Here is a 19,286-nt window from a genome sequence, read left to right on the forward strand (position 1 = left end):
CAACTATCCTGGCCCAACAAAAATGGTTGTGCAGTCATCAAGCCTGCTAAAATACTTCTGTTGAATGGGTTTTGTGTAAAAGTAAATAGACTTGGACTACTAGTAATAACTAGGTGGCCAAACAACTATAACAAAAATATATATTTTAAATACCCCCTTACCTTACCCAAAAAAAACCCATTACCACAGGAGTATATCCCCATCTGGAATACTGGACTACATGAAGCATTTATTCAGGTAAGTGACTGCTAATCTTTTATAATCCGATGTAAAAGTGCTTTTATCTGTGGACAAACTCCGGATAGATAATGGCTGGGTCACTGACTGTATGAGAGGGGGCAGAACAGCATTTGCCTTCAGTCCCAGAAAGCAGGAGCAACAATTGTTCTGGCTGAACTTCATTCATCTGCCACCATAGGATTGCTGAAGGGACAAAGGGCCAAGCTAGGCCATTAGAGCTTAATTTAATGCTTGGTTGCTCGACTGTGCACGACAGCTGTCTCAAGACAAAATATATGTGTCACCTCACCTCAAATATTAATATTACCTGCCCTCAATAATCCCATAACAATCAACTTGTTAGTTTGAACATGATACCCTCTCTGCACATAATGATGTTCAAAATTGTTTCTTTCTTTCTGCATGCACCCATGAGCAACAAATATGTTAGACTTTTTGCTTCTTGTCCAAAATTCACAATTTCCTATGAGAGATTCTGCCAAGGGTGTGGAGCGACTGAGCATAAATTAAACAGTGTAAACAAATTGTATTCAGACTGAATGCGAAGTGATCTCATTTAATATATGCATTGTTTAGTGCTGGAGAGCTATTGCAGTCCAACAAAGACTTCTGCTCCAGCTTTCTATCAACACACACTTGAAAGCCTGTGCAGTTGACTTGTGTGTTTGTGGCAGCACAGAGTCCAGGCACTGATTCTAAAATTGACCTTTCTTTTATTTGCCTCTAATCTCTCTTCCTTTTCCTTGTTCATGAAATGGAATCACACAGCTTTACATAAGAGCCAACATCTTTTAAATGTTTTGCACTGCCTACAGCAAACGTTGTCTGTTCTTGTCTAGATTCATTTCATATTCAGTCAGAACACATTTGATCAACCTGTATCTCCAGCTCCGGCTTCATATTGACTGATCACTGGTCACAAGGTAGGGGGATTAAGTTTTGCGCTTTACCTACAGCATTAAGGAGCGAGGCTTGTGTTTAGTGGGCCAGCTTACATTTGGAAACATTTCAGCTTAGAACAGAGAGCACCACTCTTCCAACAGAGATTCAATGATCACGTAACAACTGCAGGAGCCACAACTACCTACTATCAAAGAAAAGACGTGTTGTTGAAGGCAGAGGTGGGTGGGTGGGATGAGGGGCAGGGAGCAGGACTGAATAAATGAAGGAGATGGTTTGGTTTGGTTTGGGTCACCTCTTCAGATGGTGGCATCGTGGGGCAGTTGAGGCACTGCCACTCCAGGCCTCCAATTGGAGCAGCGCTGCGTGTGGGGCAGCAAGTGGCCAGAGGGTAACAGGCCTAGCATCTCCCTGGATCTGCCTGGCCACCTCCGGCTCCACCGGCGACTACCATACCCAACTCTGCGGCTTTGCCTCACTGCCTGGCCGAACAGCGTGGCTGTCTGGGGCCACAGTGGGTCCGTGAAGCCAGCAATGCTGGACTCCTGAAAAGGGATACAGGACCTGCGCCTCAGTGGACGATTTTCTTGGTAGATGTGAGAGGCTGTGAAGACGTCGGGGCTGAAGTTGAAGCAGGGCTGCTGTAAGCCCCGGGTCAGGGAGATGCGGCCCTCCAACGACGGCCCCAGAAGGCTGAGGCTAGTTCTGTCTGTGAACGAGTCCGTTCGGTCTTCATAGCCGAGGTCAGCGGGGGCCGAGCATTGCTGCATGGGCCAACCGCCACGACTTTTCCCCCCGATGTCCGCATTGCTGCCTCCCTCTCCACCATCGCGCTGTACCCTGACTGCCTCTTCCTCCTCCTCTTCCTCTTCCTGTTCCTCCTCTTCAACCTCTGCTACCTGCTCCTCCTCCACTTCTCGCTCCACCACGCCCTCCTCGTCATCCTCGGTGCTGGTGGGTGGTGGTGAGCGTGGGTCCCGCAGGAAGACCACTATGACAGTGATGTTATCACTAGAGCCCGCATCTCGGGCTGAGGCCACCAGCTTGTGGGCTACCATAGTGGTATCTCCGGTGTTCTCCTGGAGGTGGTCACTGACCACCCGCACCGCCTCATCTGGATTCACTGTGTCCCAGAAGCCATCACAGGCCAGAATCAAGTAGTCTTCTGTGCCGTCCAGTGGGAAGGTGCTATGGTCTGCATCACCACAGATGTAGGGCTTGTGCTCCGAGTCGCCTGTCAACACACGTAACAGATTAGTCTATTTGTTCCTGCTCATGCCAGCTTTCATTTGAATTTGTGTGTGGCTTGATTCTTTTGTTTCAGCAGTAAAAATGTTTGTTTTGAGTTTGACTTCATATTTTTTAATTTTGTTCTTATTGGGGACGGACGGTTATGAGCTTGTCTTAATAAACACAGAAAGTCCACATATCACAGTTTACCTATCGCTCTGGATACAGACAGACTGCCATTAACCCTCCATGTGCCGAACCAGATCACACAGCCTCCCAGAGCTTCAATCCTCTGCTTCTCATCCTGCAAACAGACATGAAGCACAGTTGGCTTTAATGTTGATTCATGGTAGTGACTGTCACATTGTACATAACAATCTCATGCTGACATCCCCTGCAGTTTATGACTCAGTGCAGTGCATCACCCGCTTCTGCCGCGCACTTAAAGTGATACTCCATCCGAATTTCTTCTATTCTCTCTTTTGAAAGATTGAAGGTGGATCTTATGTAAATGCCATACGAAGATTCCACTCTTATAACAATATATTAAAACTTTTGATTGAAAATGTGCGAGAAAATGTGTGAAATGTGGTTAGTACACCATACTGCCGTTGTTTATCAAAAAGCAGCTTATTGATTAATTTTACCCACAATAAGTGTAAGTAGGAAGCAGTTGTAGACAGAGTTTTGAGGTATAACATTTTTCTCCCATGGCACAGTAAAACTAAACTGTCAGATTGTTAAAGGTCATTTGATTGATAATTTGGTTCTTGTATTATAATGGGCATTGATGTCATATCCAATCACACCAATCTCATATATGCCTGTTAAAAAAAGCTGGAAACAGCATAAAACAGCTAGCCTCATTCTATCAAATGGTAACAAAATCTATTTACAACTAGAGCCTCTAAAGGTCACTTATTAGCATGTTATATCTAATTTGTTTAAACCGTACAAAAAGTTTTAAAAGTAATAATTTGACATTTTAAAGTGAGTTATCTGCCGGACTATTTGCGACCAGCCATATCCTGGAGTCTCCGCTTGGCAACTGCTCACAGCTTATCAATTTTTAAAATTCTTATCACCTTTAAAGCTCCGAATTTAGTAATGTTAAATATAAAACTATAAGATAAACTGGTCAATTATTTTATAGGAAAAAAAGGTTTAAGTTTACTTAAAAAACACTGAGAAGACATCTGTAATAAATAACAGCATTATCGTATCTGAATCTATTCTTGAAGAAACAAGATATATATGTGATATTGCTTGGTACAATCGTATCTTGTCTGAAGCTATGTAGACAAATACAGCCCTGTAGTTTAATTTACAGAAAATAATTTTATTTTAAATTGCAATCACAATATTGGTCAGAAAAATTAAAATTACATATTTTCTGCAAATCATTCAGGCCTTCTTGGGGATGTTGAAATCTTTTCTATACAGCAAAATTGTGAAGAAACTGATGCACAATCCACTGAAATCCTCCAGTTTCACCGTTGGTTCATTGTCTTAATCAAGTATGTATGTAGTGGAAGTGATAGATTGGTCAGTTGTGTTTGAAGATGTGTGTGTATATATATATGTGTGTTACCTCTCTGTCTGGTTTATGTGGTTTCATCAGCTCCACAACCTGTCCTTTCCTGACCAGAATGACCTGCGAGTCTCCCAGCCAGGCCACATACAACGTCCGGCCCCGCAGGAACGTCACCACGCCTGTTGTGCCACAACGCACGTGCTGCCAAAGACACGTTACAGTACGTATTCACCACTCAGTAAGCAGCAGCTGCACCACGACTACATTACACACACATTGACTCCCTGTTTTACTGGGTCAGGATCAACAAAAGACCAAAAAACAAGCAGAAACATTGTCACAACTACTCATATAAAATAATCTCTCCATCTAATCTGTAACTCCAGCCTTTATAATGTGTAAACAGGCAGTTAATACACATAGACAAGCAAATATAGTTTTTCTACATAAGTAAAAAGATGATATTGTGATATTACATTAGTAGTGGTGAAGGCAGTGACATCTGTTTTAGAAGTTGTAGCAAAAGTGGTAGTAGCAGTTTCTGTAGCAGTAAGTAGTAAAGGTAGTACTAGTAGTAGTAATAGCATTTGTTGTGGTATTAGTACTGTGGCAGTAGCAGTAATCTAGCATTAGAATTAGTGCAGTAGCAGTAGTTGCAGCAATAATGGCAGCAATATTATTTTATTAATTAATAGTAGTCATAGTAGTAGCAGCAATGATTTTAGCAGTAGTGTAAGTAGTAGTAGTTGTAGTAGCAATAATGGAAACAGTAGTATAAGTAGTAGTAGCAGCAGTCGCAGAAGTGGTAGTAAGTATGGTAGTACTATGTATTAGCAGTAGTAGTAATACTGGTAGTAATAGTAGTAGTAGGTGTGGTAGCAATAATGATTACTAGCATAAGTAGTTAGTAGCAATAATAATTGTAGTAATAGTGCTTTTAGCAGCAACAATGGTAGCAGCAGTAGTAGAAGTGGTAGTAGGAAAAGTAGTAGTAATATGTATCAGCAGTAAAAAATACCAGTAGTAGTAATACTGGTAGTAGTAGTAGTAATAGCAGGTATGATTACCTCTCGTGCGGCCTTCTTTACAAAGCGTTCATCAGTAACTTTGAAGGCTCTGCAGAGCGCATCTGATGGGTCCTGGCTGAAAGATTCCTGATGCACTAAGTTGACGTGGAGTTGGTTAGCGGCATAATTGGCAGCGTCCACACCACCATGCCCGTCAAACACAGCAAAGAAAGCCTGTTCTTCCAGATCCTGAGAAACAAATATAGTCAGTCAGTCATGAGCGAAGACTACAGACTGTTTTAATTATTAATATCACTAAGTTACATTAAAGAGATCTGAATTCAAGGGGTCCAGCTACCAAACTTGGAAGATAGATTCAAAAGCTGTATGAATGGTCCCCTCTGGGCAACTTGTATCTAACTGAAACTACAAGGTAGTTTTATTTATATATGGCTCCATTCAGACACAAAGTGCTTTACAGGGGCATAGACAATTAAAAATTAAAAACAGCAAATAAATAGTTAAAGATAAAAATAAGGTATACATTTAATTTATTGGAAAGTTGCAGACCTCTGATATTCAGGAAGTTTTGTTCCACAGGTGGAGAGCATAGACACTAAAAGCTGCTTCACCTTGCTTGGCTCTGATCCTGGAAACACTGAGTAAACCTGTCCAAGATCCCCTGAGGGGTCTGGATACTTTGTAACATAAAGCAAATCAGAAATGTATTTAGGGCCGATACCATTTAATGCTTTATAGACCAGTAGTAGGACAACCTGAAGGTTGAAGAGTGTGTTGAAGTCAGGGATGATGATGTGCTTGTCCTCCATCTTGCGCCTCATGTTCTTGATGGCGTGGATGGAGGTTTCGTAGTATGGCTGTGGACGGCGGCGGAAGGGCAGCTCCTTCATCCAGAGGCAGCACATCTCAAACAGTCTGTTAAACACCAGCCGGGCAAACTTCACAGACTCCATCTCTAACACACACACACACAAAGAATATGCCAGTGTGAGGGCTTCTTTATTGTAAATCCTATAAATCATCAACAGAGAGCACATGTGCTTTCTCCAACCCGCAGGTAAGCTTCAGTCAGAGTTTAAAGGAAAACTCCACTGAATACTCATCCCTGTAGAAGTTTGTAGATCGCTCCTTTGTGGAGGATAACAGATGTAGCCTGTCTAGATTGACAGGAGTGACAATAAGAGTCCATCTATTCTCAGACTGAAGGTTAAAAAAAAAAGTATCAAAACATCCACAAAAAACTCTGCAAACCACTCCGTATCAAACACTTTAGCTGTATGTTCCATGACCTCATAGTAGCTCTAAAGCCCCTCTGGAGATATTGTATGTCGAAATGTATTCACAATTAATATTATTATTTATTTCAATGAAGGATTAGTTGTACATTTCTAGGTCTGCAGCAACTGATTATTTACTTTATTGCTCTGAATCTGCAGGTTATTTCCTTGTTAATTAATCCGTAATTATTAAATAATGTTGTGTCCGGTCAGTCAGTTCAAAGTCCGAAACCCTTAAATATTCAGTTTACAATGGCATAAGAGAGAAAAGCAGCAAATCCATACATTTGAGAAGCTGAAATAAAAAATACTCAATAACTAAAATAAAAAATAAATTAAAAAGTTGCAAACCAATCAACTAATCACTGCAGCTTTACAGTTTGCATTTGATGACTGTGACTGTTTGTTCACTCTGTGTCTCCGAACAAGGATTTTAAAAATATATTATATTGTGTATTACATTTTCCAGTTTCTAGTCGCCTCTAACAAACACTATTTCCCACAAACTCAACACCTTTGGAGGTTACACAGAGTGAGGCAGGTTGAGTTGCCATGGTTACACCAGACATGGCTGTCAGAGGAGAGGAGAGTGTGGGTGGAAATCAAGGCTAAGGGAAAAAAGTTATGATGTGTATAATAATCACACTGCCACACTGGAACATGCCACATACTGGTAACTGTAACTGTATGAATGCTAACAATAAATTGCTCAAATTCTGCTTGTCAGTGCGTTGAGGTTTGGTTTCAGAGTGTGCGGGGGCCACAATGAAGACAGAGAAAAATATCATATCCTTCATTTACATTGATTCAGTCATTTTTCAAGCATCATATCAAACATTTTCTAGTTACAGCTTCTCAAATGTGAAAATTAGCAGTTTGTCTTTGTTATGTAGTATGACAGTAAATTTAATATGTGTTGGTCTGACAAAATAAAATAGAATAAAAACATCACAGTGGCTACTGACAAATTTTGAATACCATTTTCACAAATTATTTCAGAGATTAAATTATTAACCAATTAATCAATAATGAAAATAATCATACATTTAAATTATAATCCCTGTTTGCTAAACAGTTTGTGATGACATGGTGCTTTCCATAATAATGATAATATATTATTATTTAAACACTAACCCTATAATTACAGTGAGTTTCCTTGATAGAAACCTGATGCTTCATGATAAATAATGTTGCATTTATTTTCTTTAATGCCTCAAATTGATTGATGTTCAATTTTAGCATGTTTTTAGGATAATATGGACTGGGCGTATTTTTTTCTGCTTAAAGCCCCAACAACTACTGCCAATAGGGGGCTGCCTGAGAGGTAAAACCTGGGGCAAAAGAAAGTGAGCAAAACTCTCACTGCTGCTGTTAAAATTTACCAGCTGTGAGTGCAAAAAGCGACTAATATCAGCATTTTTATTAACGCCTCTCTTCTCTCATCTGGATTTTGGCAACTGGACAGTAAGAAAACAATGTTTAGAGATGTTTATTCAAGTCAAATCAAACTAAGACAGTAAAACTTTTAGTCAAAATGTTCTTAACTTTGTTCCCATCCCCTGTGAAAATGAAGCTCTTGTGGATAGTAAACCCTCGGGGACCTGTTTTACTTTTTCAGAGAGGCAAATGAAAGAAAAGTTCATTGAGTGATTGCACTGATAGAAGTTAGTGGAACAGAGGCTTCAGCTCTCTGTAATAACCAAAATGAATGCTGCGTTTCTAGGCTTGACCTACTAATGTTATAGCTGCAGGTGTAACAGTCTATCCTGCCTTCGCTGCTGTCATTTCTCTCACTCTACTCAAATAGATGAGACAGAGAGAGCAGCTAATGCTGTGTCCCATTTCCTCCCTTCACCCTGAATCCTCCATCTTCTTGCAAATCCATCAGTGACCCAATACTTTTTAGCCCCCTCCTCCATCTTGCTCCAAATGAAGATGTTTTAGCACTTCAGCTGGCTTCGAGGTCTACCAATAACACCTTGCAAAACCCCGAAGAAAATATGAACAGCAGAGTGCAGTGAGGCAACATCAAACAGGATGTGATTTGCTGTTATGCAACACAAGAAGTTCTGACTTTGAGGGGGCGGACGCAACGAGGTGCAGACCAGGGTGAGCTTCAATACAAGCCCATCAAAATTAATATCTAGTAGGCCATACTTGACTCACTAGATATTATCCAGATTGCAAAAAGTTTGATGCTTTGATAACTTTTGGTGATATATAAAACAAGACATTTGCTTTCCACTGTTTTTATACTCCAGAGAAAAAAATAACTTTTTTGTCTCATTCACAACTTTGTCTGTCTGCTGTTTGGTGCTAGTAGATAGTTTATCATAGTTTCATACCTGAAAACAGCTGCTGGAAAATAAGATTGATGAAAGCAGAGTTTGTGAGCTGGAAACCAGTATCCCAGTTGGGGTCTGGATTTGGAGTATCTCAGATATGCATTGATCATGTTAAACAATTATCCAGGGTTCTGAACCTGGTTTCTGTAGGTAGAAAAAAGAGTGGCTTAACTCTTCAATCGATGTCCTTTAAACTAAACTTAATATTTAAACTTACAGTATAGGGTCACAATATTTCTAATTTGTCCTAAAACAACAGTCGGGTTGCCAAAATGAGCACTGACACATGTTTTTATTGCTTTAATCATTCCTCCTGTGCATACTCATTCGGTCAATATTTTTCAAAGTTAGTCTTTTTAGTGCTATATTCCCTCTTTTTGTTCCTATACTTCCACTGCAGCTGAACAGGAAAATACAAGAGACACAAAGAGGGATTATTATACAAAACAAACTAACTGGGCAAGATGTCCACTTTATTTGACCAAGCAATCTTAAACCTTATATTATGATTGTGGCGCTTAAATTATAAGTGCATTTGGAGGGGATCTTCTAATGGTCAGTATGAACAAGAGGGATGATTACAGCAAGAAAAACCTTTTTCAGTGTTCATTTGAGCATCTGACGACTTAAAAAATGTGAACCTATCCTTTAATATGTAGGTTTGATGCATTTATAATGCACAGATTAACATTATTCCTGTGACTTACATTAGACTATAACTATAATGGGATTATGACCAGACAAAGCATATATAATGAAAATCTCTTGGTTTGTAGTATGGTGGATATAATGTGTCCTTGCTCACAGATGTATGTTTTTCAGTCTACTTTCTGCCCTCTAGTGGTCAAATACCACTTCATGCAGCTTTGCGTGGGAGAACTGGGACAAAGCCCTGGTGGTTATATGGCTGTGTATGTGTGTGGGATGAAGTGAGAGAGAGACCTAATTTGTCTGTAACTCTGTATATATCCATGTGTGTGTGAGAGAGAGAGAGAGAGAGAGAGAGAGAGAGAGAGAGAGAGAGAGAGAGAGAGAGAGAGAGAGAGAGAGAGAGAGAGAGAGAGAGAGAGAGAGAGAGAGAGAGAGAGAGAGAGAGAGAGAGAGAGAGAGAGAGAGAGAGAGAGAGAGAGAGAGAGAGAGAGAGAGAGAGAGAGCAGTCTCGTGGGCTCCCTGGAGACTCACGTGGTAATGGGTCAGCTCCATCTTCTACAGTCTTATTGAGGTGATGGATGGAGAGGTCACTCTGCAGCATGCTGTCTGCTGTGGCTCTGGCCAGGGCTGCAGCCAGGGAGCACGGGCAGTTACTGTGATGAGGAGAGACGACAGAGTTATGAATGACATCAAGAAAGAAAAATATTCCAATGTTCCTCTGCAGAGGTCAACAATATCCTCTATCACATAGCCAATTTATTTGTCTGAAAGTAAAATATAGGTGTTATTTTAATGTACTGCTGATGATGTATCTGCTGTTAGAGCTTTACCAGCAGTGTATACTGTAAATTAAGACAGTTTAGAAAGTGTCATAATTACATTGTTTGTCTATCAGAGAGCTCTGGCAAGTTTATTTATAGCCATGCTAGCTACACGGCTCTGGAGATGGCAGCATCGATCCACCGCTTCTGTGCAAACTGAATTATATCAACAATTATTGGTGTGAAATGTCATGATATTTCAGACTTTCATGTTCCCCAGAAGATGAATCCTACTTTCCCTCTAGCTCCACTATGAGGTTGACAGTTGTGGGTTTGAATTAATTTTCAACGACTATTGGATGGATTGCCATAAGATTTGGCATGGATGTATATTCATAGTTGCCATGAAAATTAGGTGTAAAAAAAGGAAAAAAGCAGTAATTTAATTAATTTCAAATTAATTGTCAACTATTCTGAAAATTAGTTAATCATTTCAGTAATTTTCCAGCAAAAATGCCAAACATTTGATGGTAAAGGCTTTTCAAATGTGACAATTATAAGTTCCACATTGAATATCATAACATTTACAGACTCTTCCTCAGACAAAACACCATATTATACATATACCGTGGCCTCTGAGAAACCGTGAATGCAGTTTTTTCACAATTTAAGATTTCATAGACTAATTGATCAGTTTATCAAGACAATAATCTGCAGATCAATTGATAATGAGAAGTTTTTTTTCTCATATCTATATTTTTATACTGTTTTGTGAAATTCTCTTGCCATAGATTATTTGTTAATGCAACAAAAAATCACAAAAAAATATAAATCATAAAATAAAATGATATTTGCAGATCTCATTTATCATACAGGCAGCATTCAAGATCAATACAACATGCACAGCAAGTGTGGGGTAAAGAATACAGCAGATTTTCACTGAATGATGAAACACCACATCACCATATGTGCTCTGATCGCTGCAGATTACATTGTACATTTTTAAACTGAATTCATTTTAAACTGCTTCAGACTTCCCATAGAGCCACAGATTTCAGCTGGAGAGAACTGGAGCCAGTTTTTATCTGGACAAACATCAAGATAATAAGTGCAGTGGTAAATCACTACATCTGGTCAGACTGTGCTGCTTCTGTGGTGGAGGAGGTGTGTCTCTTCTTAAGGTTAATGAGAGTTGGGTGGGAGTAGGAGGGGGAGGAGGAGGGGTCGTTTGAAGGACTGAAGACTTGCTGTACATGAGTCACCGAGACAACTAGGCCACCTCCAGATGCAGGTAACCATAGTAACTCAACTTCTGGATGCTCTCCAGCTCACTCAAATTAAGTTGAATATAAACCTGAACTGAACTTGTGTGAAAAGTACAAAATAACTGAATCCTGGTTGGCTGAGTGCAACACTGGGACATAATCTACAATTAAACACTGTGTATTAAGTGTGAAAGGCCCCTCTGTGGCTCTTATGTAAAATTATACGTTTAATAAATGAAAACCCAAGACAACAGCAGCCAGCTTCAGCATCTTTAATGAGTTCAGCAGTTCTCTTTTCGAACAGAGGCAGCAGAGCTCATTTACACAGATTATCCAAAGGCTCATTTCCAAAGTTCATTTCTAAAATGTGCACAGACGTGCAGCCTTTCTACAAATACAAGACGAGATGTTTGTGTTTACACATATACTGCATATAGCATCAGAATACTTTAACAAAATGTGGTCACATCATAACAGTCCTTCGATCTCTGTGTTGACTTCTTTTTGAATCTTTGAATCTTTCTGAATTTTGAGGTACTCCTTTATTGACAATTTACACTACTACTGCAGCTCCACTACATGTATTTTACAGCTACAATGTCGTTTTTTTAATGTGAAGATCAAGGTTTTATATACAAAATATATGATTTACTAGCTGTAAATGATCCTAACAGCTAACAAATATAGTTTAAAAGTTGCTTCACTGTAGGAACCACATAAAATGCAGCATACACAGTAAAGCAACAGTAATAATAATCGCTCTCTGACAGGAGTCGGTCTGCTGCCTAATGACTACTTTCACTTTTGATATGCTACTTTAAGAACATTATATTGGTACCTCGGTAGTCAAACCTGCATTTACTGATTTCATAACATAACTGCAATAAGTGCTATATGCCGATACTTCCAACAGTTAAAGAGCAACATTATTTAGAGTCATGTTTCTTGCTAAATCCAATATTCACTCTCTTTTAGCTCTGTTTTTGAGTTATATTTGGCTCTATCTGGCTCTCTTCTAGCTGCTAAATGTTCCACAATATTCACCAGCGAGTCGTGTACTGAGTTTGTTTGCAGTTTGGTGTTTAGCAGGTAGTGTGCTGTGGGTTTGTTTTCTCTGAAAACAGCTGTCTGCTGCGGCTGAAAATAACACCATAGGAGTGGTGAGAGTGAACCAAAACAGTGAGGTTGCTGCCAGACAGCTAAACAATGAGCTGAAACTCGCTACAAAGCTCCACAAAGCCAAGAGTAGCTGCAGAGTTGCTGATAATTCACTATGAGCCACACGTAACACATTACACATTGTAATTTAATACATTGATATTAAAAAAATATTCATTATAGCTGCTATACGCAAGTTTTTAAATTCTGGAGATGTACTAGTTGTGGAGTACGTTTACCTTGAGGTATTACCACTTTTACTAAAGTAAAGTACCTGACTTTTTCTTCCACTAATGAGATTTGATAACACAGTTTTTCTCTATGAATCATATTTATCTACACAGCCTTGTTTCATATTTATAACATCTGAGATGATTTGTCATATATGGACTGGCTACAAAGTGAATACAGTTTAAAAGCAGACTAAAAACAACACCTATATGTTGCTGTGCTTTTTATTGCAATTGATGTGTTACTTTTGTCACAACACCAGAGTAAATGTGTGAAATCTGTTAATTCAATATATTTGCTCTTCTGTGAAGCATCCTCTGTCTACAATGAACTACTTTTCATGTCTTTTCATATCCTTTATGTTAAAATCTGCGTCTGCCTCTCTTCTTTCTTTTCCTCTGCTCTCTCGATACGTTGTGGTGTCTGAGAAAGTTCAGATAAAATGCAAAGTTACATTTACAACACCACAGGGACCACACACAGGGGACCAACGTATTCGTCTAGCTCTCCATGGCAACCACAGGAACTACAAATAACTTCACTGACGATCATATTACAGGAATAGCTTAATGTATAACAAAGCCCATTACTCACTTCCATCCTGACACCGGATAAAATAAATCCAGATAATTTGTGACGTATTTTCCATGGCAGACATCGTTTTGTTTCAAGAGTCAGTCAGTGATCGACATTAAGGAAGTTACACCTGGCATTAATATGTGATATTGTATCCCTGAAAGTTATGTTTCATTTGGACTATACCACACCTATCATTTACATCCACCACAAATGTTTAGTGCCAGTGCAGGAAGTAGTGTATCCTCTACTTGGCGAGGTAGAAATATGTGGCCATCGAGCAAAGATGGATGGCTATTTTAACCGTAAAATATCTGTAACCAAGGTTTTAATTGGTTTTAATAAACTCTAACCCCACCTTAGTCATAACTAATTTCCCTGACTTAAACTATACAGTAGTTGCATATAATGTCAACAGCACAGATTTTTAATATGCCAGCAAAGACGTTCAACATGATCCAGGCTTTCGCAGAATCATCAAATATCAACGTTCCTTTTTGTTGATGGGGTTGATCAAAGATGACATTTTGTCATTTCAAATACGTGTAATATAATATATTACATAATACTTGTTCTTTTTTGACACGTTGAGAGCACTCTGTTGTATAATGTAGCTGATTAGATGTCTGCTGTTCAGTTATTTTAGAAGTGGAAAATCTCTAGTTGAAAAAAAAGTGGGATGGCCCAAATTGCCTGTAGCAGTATGTTGGGGTTATTCTTGTTAAAAGAGGAAAAATTTAAACTACATCTACTGTTGGATTTTAGTTTTTCAGCATCATAGATGAGGGTCATCTGGACCGATGTTTAGTCTTATATTTCCTCTCCTCCCTTAAACTTCTTCTTCGCCAGGTCCTTGATTTTGTTCTCAAACTGGGTCAAGGGCTAGAGACATCAGGAACAGAGTAGTTAAAGCATGCCCCCATAAAGCTGTAACCATAGAAACCTCCTGGGTAATCCTCCTCCTTGAAAATGTGTCTGTGACAGTGAAATATCTCGTTCTCTTTCTTGAAGGGCAGATCACAGAATATGAAGACTTTATCAAGACAAATTATGTAGCAAACCTGATTGCGAAGTCACAGACTTCTTGGTCTGGTGCCACCATTACCACCATTACAGTAGGTCAGGTGACTTACGCTACACTATGCAAAGACCTTTATGTAAGCTGTTATTACATTATCTTACATTTTGTAAAGGTTAAAGAACAGGTGCACATTTTTAGTCTTTAGTCAAGTCTTGATACAAAACTAACACACCCACATGTATATTCAAAGTTATTGGTTGCTGATTATTTTCATTACTGATTAATCTGCGGATTATTTTCTCAATTAATCAAATCTAAAATGTCCAAAAACAGTTAAAAAATGTCCATCACTGTTTCCCAAAGCTCAACATAACAACCTCAACTGTCTTGTGCACCAGAGAATTTGCCTAAAAGGGCAGATTTGGCGATTAATCATCTGTCAATCAACTAATCGATGAACTCAACTAATTATTTAAGCTCTAGTTGTGGTAATAGTCCCTCCTGTCCACACTGGGCATGAAATAAGAAATGGAGGACAAAATCCAGTCTTTGTTTGTTATATATATATATATTTAAGTTAAGCTGAAGCTCATATGAGGCTTCAGCAGTATAAATTAGTCAGATCCATTTTTATGATTCCCTAGACAGTGTTTTCTTGCTAATCTGTGGTGTAGAAAATGCTAATAAAGAGGGTAATTTGTGCTAAAAAGATTGTAAATTTTGTAAATACCCACTTCATTTGTTAATATGGGTTTTCAGACCAAAAAATAGCCCTGTGTAAAAAAAAAATGCAATGAACTGTGTTAGTAGCGGTGTATTGCCTTAGGTACCATTGAGATGATGCAATATGATCTAGAAGTCTGGCTTGTGTAACGGACAGATGAGTTTGAAGGTTTTTCAGACTCTACACAACTGTTTATAATACTAGGAGACAGGATTTTACAACTCTGACTAGTTATCAGTGAAAATTATTTTATCTTTTGTTGCAACAATTGTGAGTCAGACACTAGAAATCCAGCCCACCGTGTAGCTAACACGCTTACACTGTGTCTTGATAACTGCAGGCAGCAAACAAGCATAAAAACCAGCGCAATGCATACTTTATTCCATAAACTCAAAAGAGCTGCTTTATCAGAGTGGCCTCATTCAAAGGGGATGTATCATGCTCATTTCCAGGTCTATATTTATATTCTGGGGCTCAACTGGAATATTTTTGCATGATTTACAGATCAAAAAAACTCCTTATTTATCTTAAATTGGCCCTTTATGCAGCACGTCAGTTCAGCTTATGTCTGAAAGAAGCTGCATCCCAAAGACACAGAGAACATTATGAATAAAAATATATATATTTTTCACACTATATCCCTAATTCTGATAGATACCTGTCCTTTTAATTAAGATATTGTCTGCACATTCCAGTCAGTGCAATCATGTTGAGATGCTTATATCAGAGCATCATGTTGATAATTTTTTTTTCAATCCCACCTGATCACATAAAATACATTTAATCAGTTGTTTTTCAATGGTTAGACCGCCGCAGTATTCTCCGTCAGCAGAAACGTACACCTCGTTTACCAATTCTTTTTTATTCACAAAGTGTTAAGGCTTAGGTTATTTACTATATACTTATAGTACATCCTGTGTGGAAAAGCTGACAAACTGAAAAAGAAGAACTAAAGAAAAAGAGAAGCCTGAGAACTAAAAAAAAAAAGAAAGACGGTGTTCAGGGTTTAGCTGTCAGTATTTGGGTTTCTTCGTCACCAGTGTCCTCTCCTCCATGTTTCCATTCATAGAAACATTTTCCCCCCTCTCTCTGTCTCTCTGTCTCTCTCTCTCTCTCTCTCTCTCTCTCTCTCTCTCTCTCTCTCTCTCTCTCTCTCTCTCTCTCTCTCTCTCTCTCTCTCTCTCTCTCTCTCTCTCTCTCTCTCTCTTTCTCTCTCTCTCTCTCTCTGTCTGTTTCTCCTCACTCGTTCCATCACTGGCGGCCCACTGGGGGTGGATGCTGAGCTAAGGAGCTCTGATTGGCTGCAGGTCACACAGGAGAACACGTGGCGCACCAATGACAGCTCCTTATTGCTTGTGCATCACAGTGAGGTCATGTGGAGCGGAGGAGGATTAAAGGAGAGCTTAATCTCAGTTCACACCATCACACTGCAACAACACGACTGCTTACAGTAGATAAACCCTGCCAGCACAGCACTGGTGCAGCTGGGTAAACTGGCCATCAAAATAATGACTTCATAGGGAAGTAAAAGAGCTGCTTTATCACACAATGCTCAGCCTCTTTGTACATGTTGCCAAACTTTATTTTAAAATTAAGCTTACTGTGTGCTCTGTGACTTTTCTTGTGTCATATGGATTGTCGATTGTTTAAAAATAACAAATGTACTGCTTTGTATTACATTGTCTCAATCATACTGTTTGCTGTTTCTGTGTTGAGATATGTTGTTTATGACTGGTGACTTTGTAAAGTACAAACTGGTTCATATATAAGTACCTGCATATATTATATAGCAACATCTACAGGCAGTTTGGACACTAGCTAGAGAGCGTTTGCATCTTTGGTTTTCTTTTTCTTTTCTATAGCTCGAGTTTGTGTTTGGTGTTCAGTTCCTTCCAAATCAAACCTGCAAAAAGTTGTATTCACTTGTTTCAACATACTACAACTTGCATGAAGTTGTAGTAGTCATGATAACCAACCTCAATAAAACGTATAAAAAAAAACAATAACACAAAAACGCGTCTGAGGGGAAAAGTTTGACTCATATGTCTGCTGTGGTGAAAATTGTTTGTTAATTTATAGTTTACTGTTTTCAGAGTTAATCTGAAAACTTTTCTTTCAATTAAAGACTGAAATGATCGGTCTCCATAGCAACTAGCATACAAGAGTCTGACACGATATGAAACTGTTTGTTAGATTGATTGGTTGAAATATATATATTATAATATTGTATATCAGCGACTGAGGAAGTAAACTGTGATTTTAGCTTTTGAACAGTCACTGTAGCTGCTTGTCATTTATTCAAATAATAATATGACTAAGTAAAGTGGTGTTGAAGTCTCAACTCGTCAGTGAAAACATCTCCAGCTATCTAGGTCCTTGTTAATGTTATAATTTTAAAAAATTAAAAATATTTTAAAAAATTTGAAATAAAAAATTTAAAAAATTACTTTTAAGGAACCTCAACACAAAGACACCATTACTGCCACATCACACATTAAATAATATAATAATAATGATACTTTATATTAGACTGAAATTATTATTTAAGAAGAATAAACATTTTTAATTCAATTAGTTATTTAACACATTTAATGTCACATTTTCACCATGATACTTCATTAACTGACATTTGACTTTACTGTTTGACCTCGCCGTGACCGTTGGAAACATTTGGAGTTTAATATAGCGTTATGTTTGACTCAGAGGTGATTACTGCCTTCACCAATGCTCGGTCCTTACCACAGTCTGGTGCCGCTTTTGTTCTCTCGTGTGGTCTCTGCTGTGGCTGTGTTTAGCTACAATCATGCAGGGAGCTTTGACAAGCTGCTCACAGTGATAAAACTGGAGAGCTCTGCGTGTATGTGTTAGCAGATGACTCATGCACGCAGCCATGTTTTTTTGTTTTTTTTCTTTCTTTCTACATTTGCTTTTCTACAAGCTGGTTCTTTTCTACAGATTTAGCCCTGGAGTGGAGCAACAAGGTTGTTTCCATGGCAACGCAGAAGCAAGTGACTGACAGTCAATGGTGTCAGTCGCCCCGCTGCCAAACCCGCAGAACAAGCTCCCACTTCATTATCCTAAATATTGAGCCTTTTCTGAGCCAAGTGGAGGTGAGAGTGTAGATCCACTGGAAGTGGCTCCACTCTATTGATCTGTTTGTTTTGGGCATCGCTCCCTTGTACCGGGCATCCCTCATTAAAACCTGGAAGACATCAAAGCCTTATCTAGGAATAGAGAGAAAATCCTCTGCCTATTTCCAGCCTTTGGTTTGTTTTTGTCTTTTATAAAAATTTCAAAAATCTAGTCGAGAGATAAATTACTGTGTTTAAGAGCTACTGTTATGTGAACACACTATTTTCAAGAGGGAATAACAGGATTACATAATTCACAGAGTGCCAGTAACCCTTAATCGTGGCATTTTACTGCTGCTTCTACCTAAAAAAGGCTTTTTAAATGACTTTGATGAATTCATTTGTACATGTACACACACCATGTGGCGCTTTAGTCTGTTGCAGGGCTTTCTGGCACCTAATGATGAGTGGCAGGGATACATCATTAAAGGGGGGCGTATCATGCACATTTACACGTCTATATTTATAAATCTGGGACTGTAATGGAATATCTTTGCATGGTTACAGTTAAAAAAAAAAAAAAAATTAACCTGTCAGCCTCTGTGTGAAACGGGCAGATTTAGTTCCTGTCTCTTTAAGCTCCACTTTCCCGAAAAGCCCACTTTATTCTGATTGGCCAGCTCTCAGTCACCGCCCCTCTGTAGGTATCCGCTGGCTCTGGAGGATACTTCATCCAATCATGCTATAATAGTAGGAATTCACAATTTTTTGTTCTTTATTTGAAATGTCAACTTCTCAAATACATCTGTAAATCTGGTCCAAAATACGCGAGTGGACAATGCAAACAACACATGGAAAAGCTTTAGCAACAAGCTTAGCAACAAACAAAGGCTACAGAGAAGCCGTTGGTATGTGTGATGAGCTAACGTCAGCTCATTGGCAAGGTAGAAAAATAGAAAAAACATCACAAACAAAGCTTTTATAACAGGTTGAAGCCCTGTTTTTTGACTTGAAGGAAACATTTCTATAACAGTGTATAAATAACAGAAAATCAGAAAAAGTATAATATGTTTAATTTAATATATTCTACAGGGACAACAATCTAAATAACTATAAGTATGACAGTGTTTGCCAATTAGCCCATTTTCCAACTTCAACATCCCTAAACCAGAATTTTGAAAAAAGAAGAAAAATCGATTATATTTCCAAGACTGCAACTTACACTTATTATCATTATTGATTGATCTGCTGGTTATTTTCTCGATTAGTCATTT

At 38.7% G+C, this 19,286-nt stretch overlaps 1 protein-coding gene across 1 annotated transcript in view; it reads right to left on the reverse strand.

Annotated features, from left to right (window-relative positions):
• Positions 1–1,439: 1,439 nt before the first annotated feature.
• Positions 1,440–19,286, reverse strand: part of ppm1e (protein phosphatase, Mg2+/Mn2+ dependent, 1E) — a 38,162-nt gene continuing 20,315 nt past the window's right edge. The window contains exons 2-7 of the mRNA XM_062432525.1: positions 9,737–9,858; positions 5,688–5,887; positions 4,972–5,160; positions 3,962–4,105; positions 2,581–2,674; positions 1,440–2,374 (exon numbers count right to left, since the gene is read on the reverse strand). Coding sequence (XP_062288509.1) covers positions 1,440–2,374; positions 2,581–2,674; positions 3,962–4,105; positions 4,972–5,160; positions 5,688–5,887; positions 9,737–9,858 — 1,684 coding nt within the window. The remainder of the gene's footprint in view (positions 2,375–2,580; positions 2,675–3,961; positions 4,106–4,971; positions 5,161–5,687; positions 5,888–9,736; positions 9,859–19,286) is intronic.

The sequence above is a fragment of the Scomber scombrus genome, chromosome 14, assembly GCF_963691925.1.
Source record: "Scomber scombrus chromosome 14, fScoSco1.1, whole genome shotgun sequence".
Taxonomy (NCBI): domain Eukaryota; kingdom Metazoa; phylum Chordata; class Actinopteri; order Scombriformes; family Scombridae; genus Scomber; species Scomber scombrus.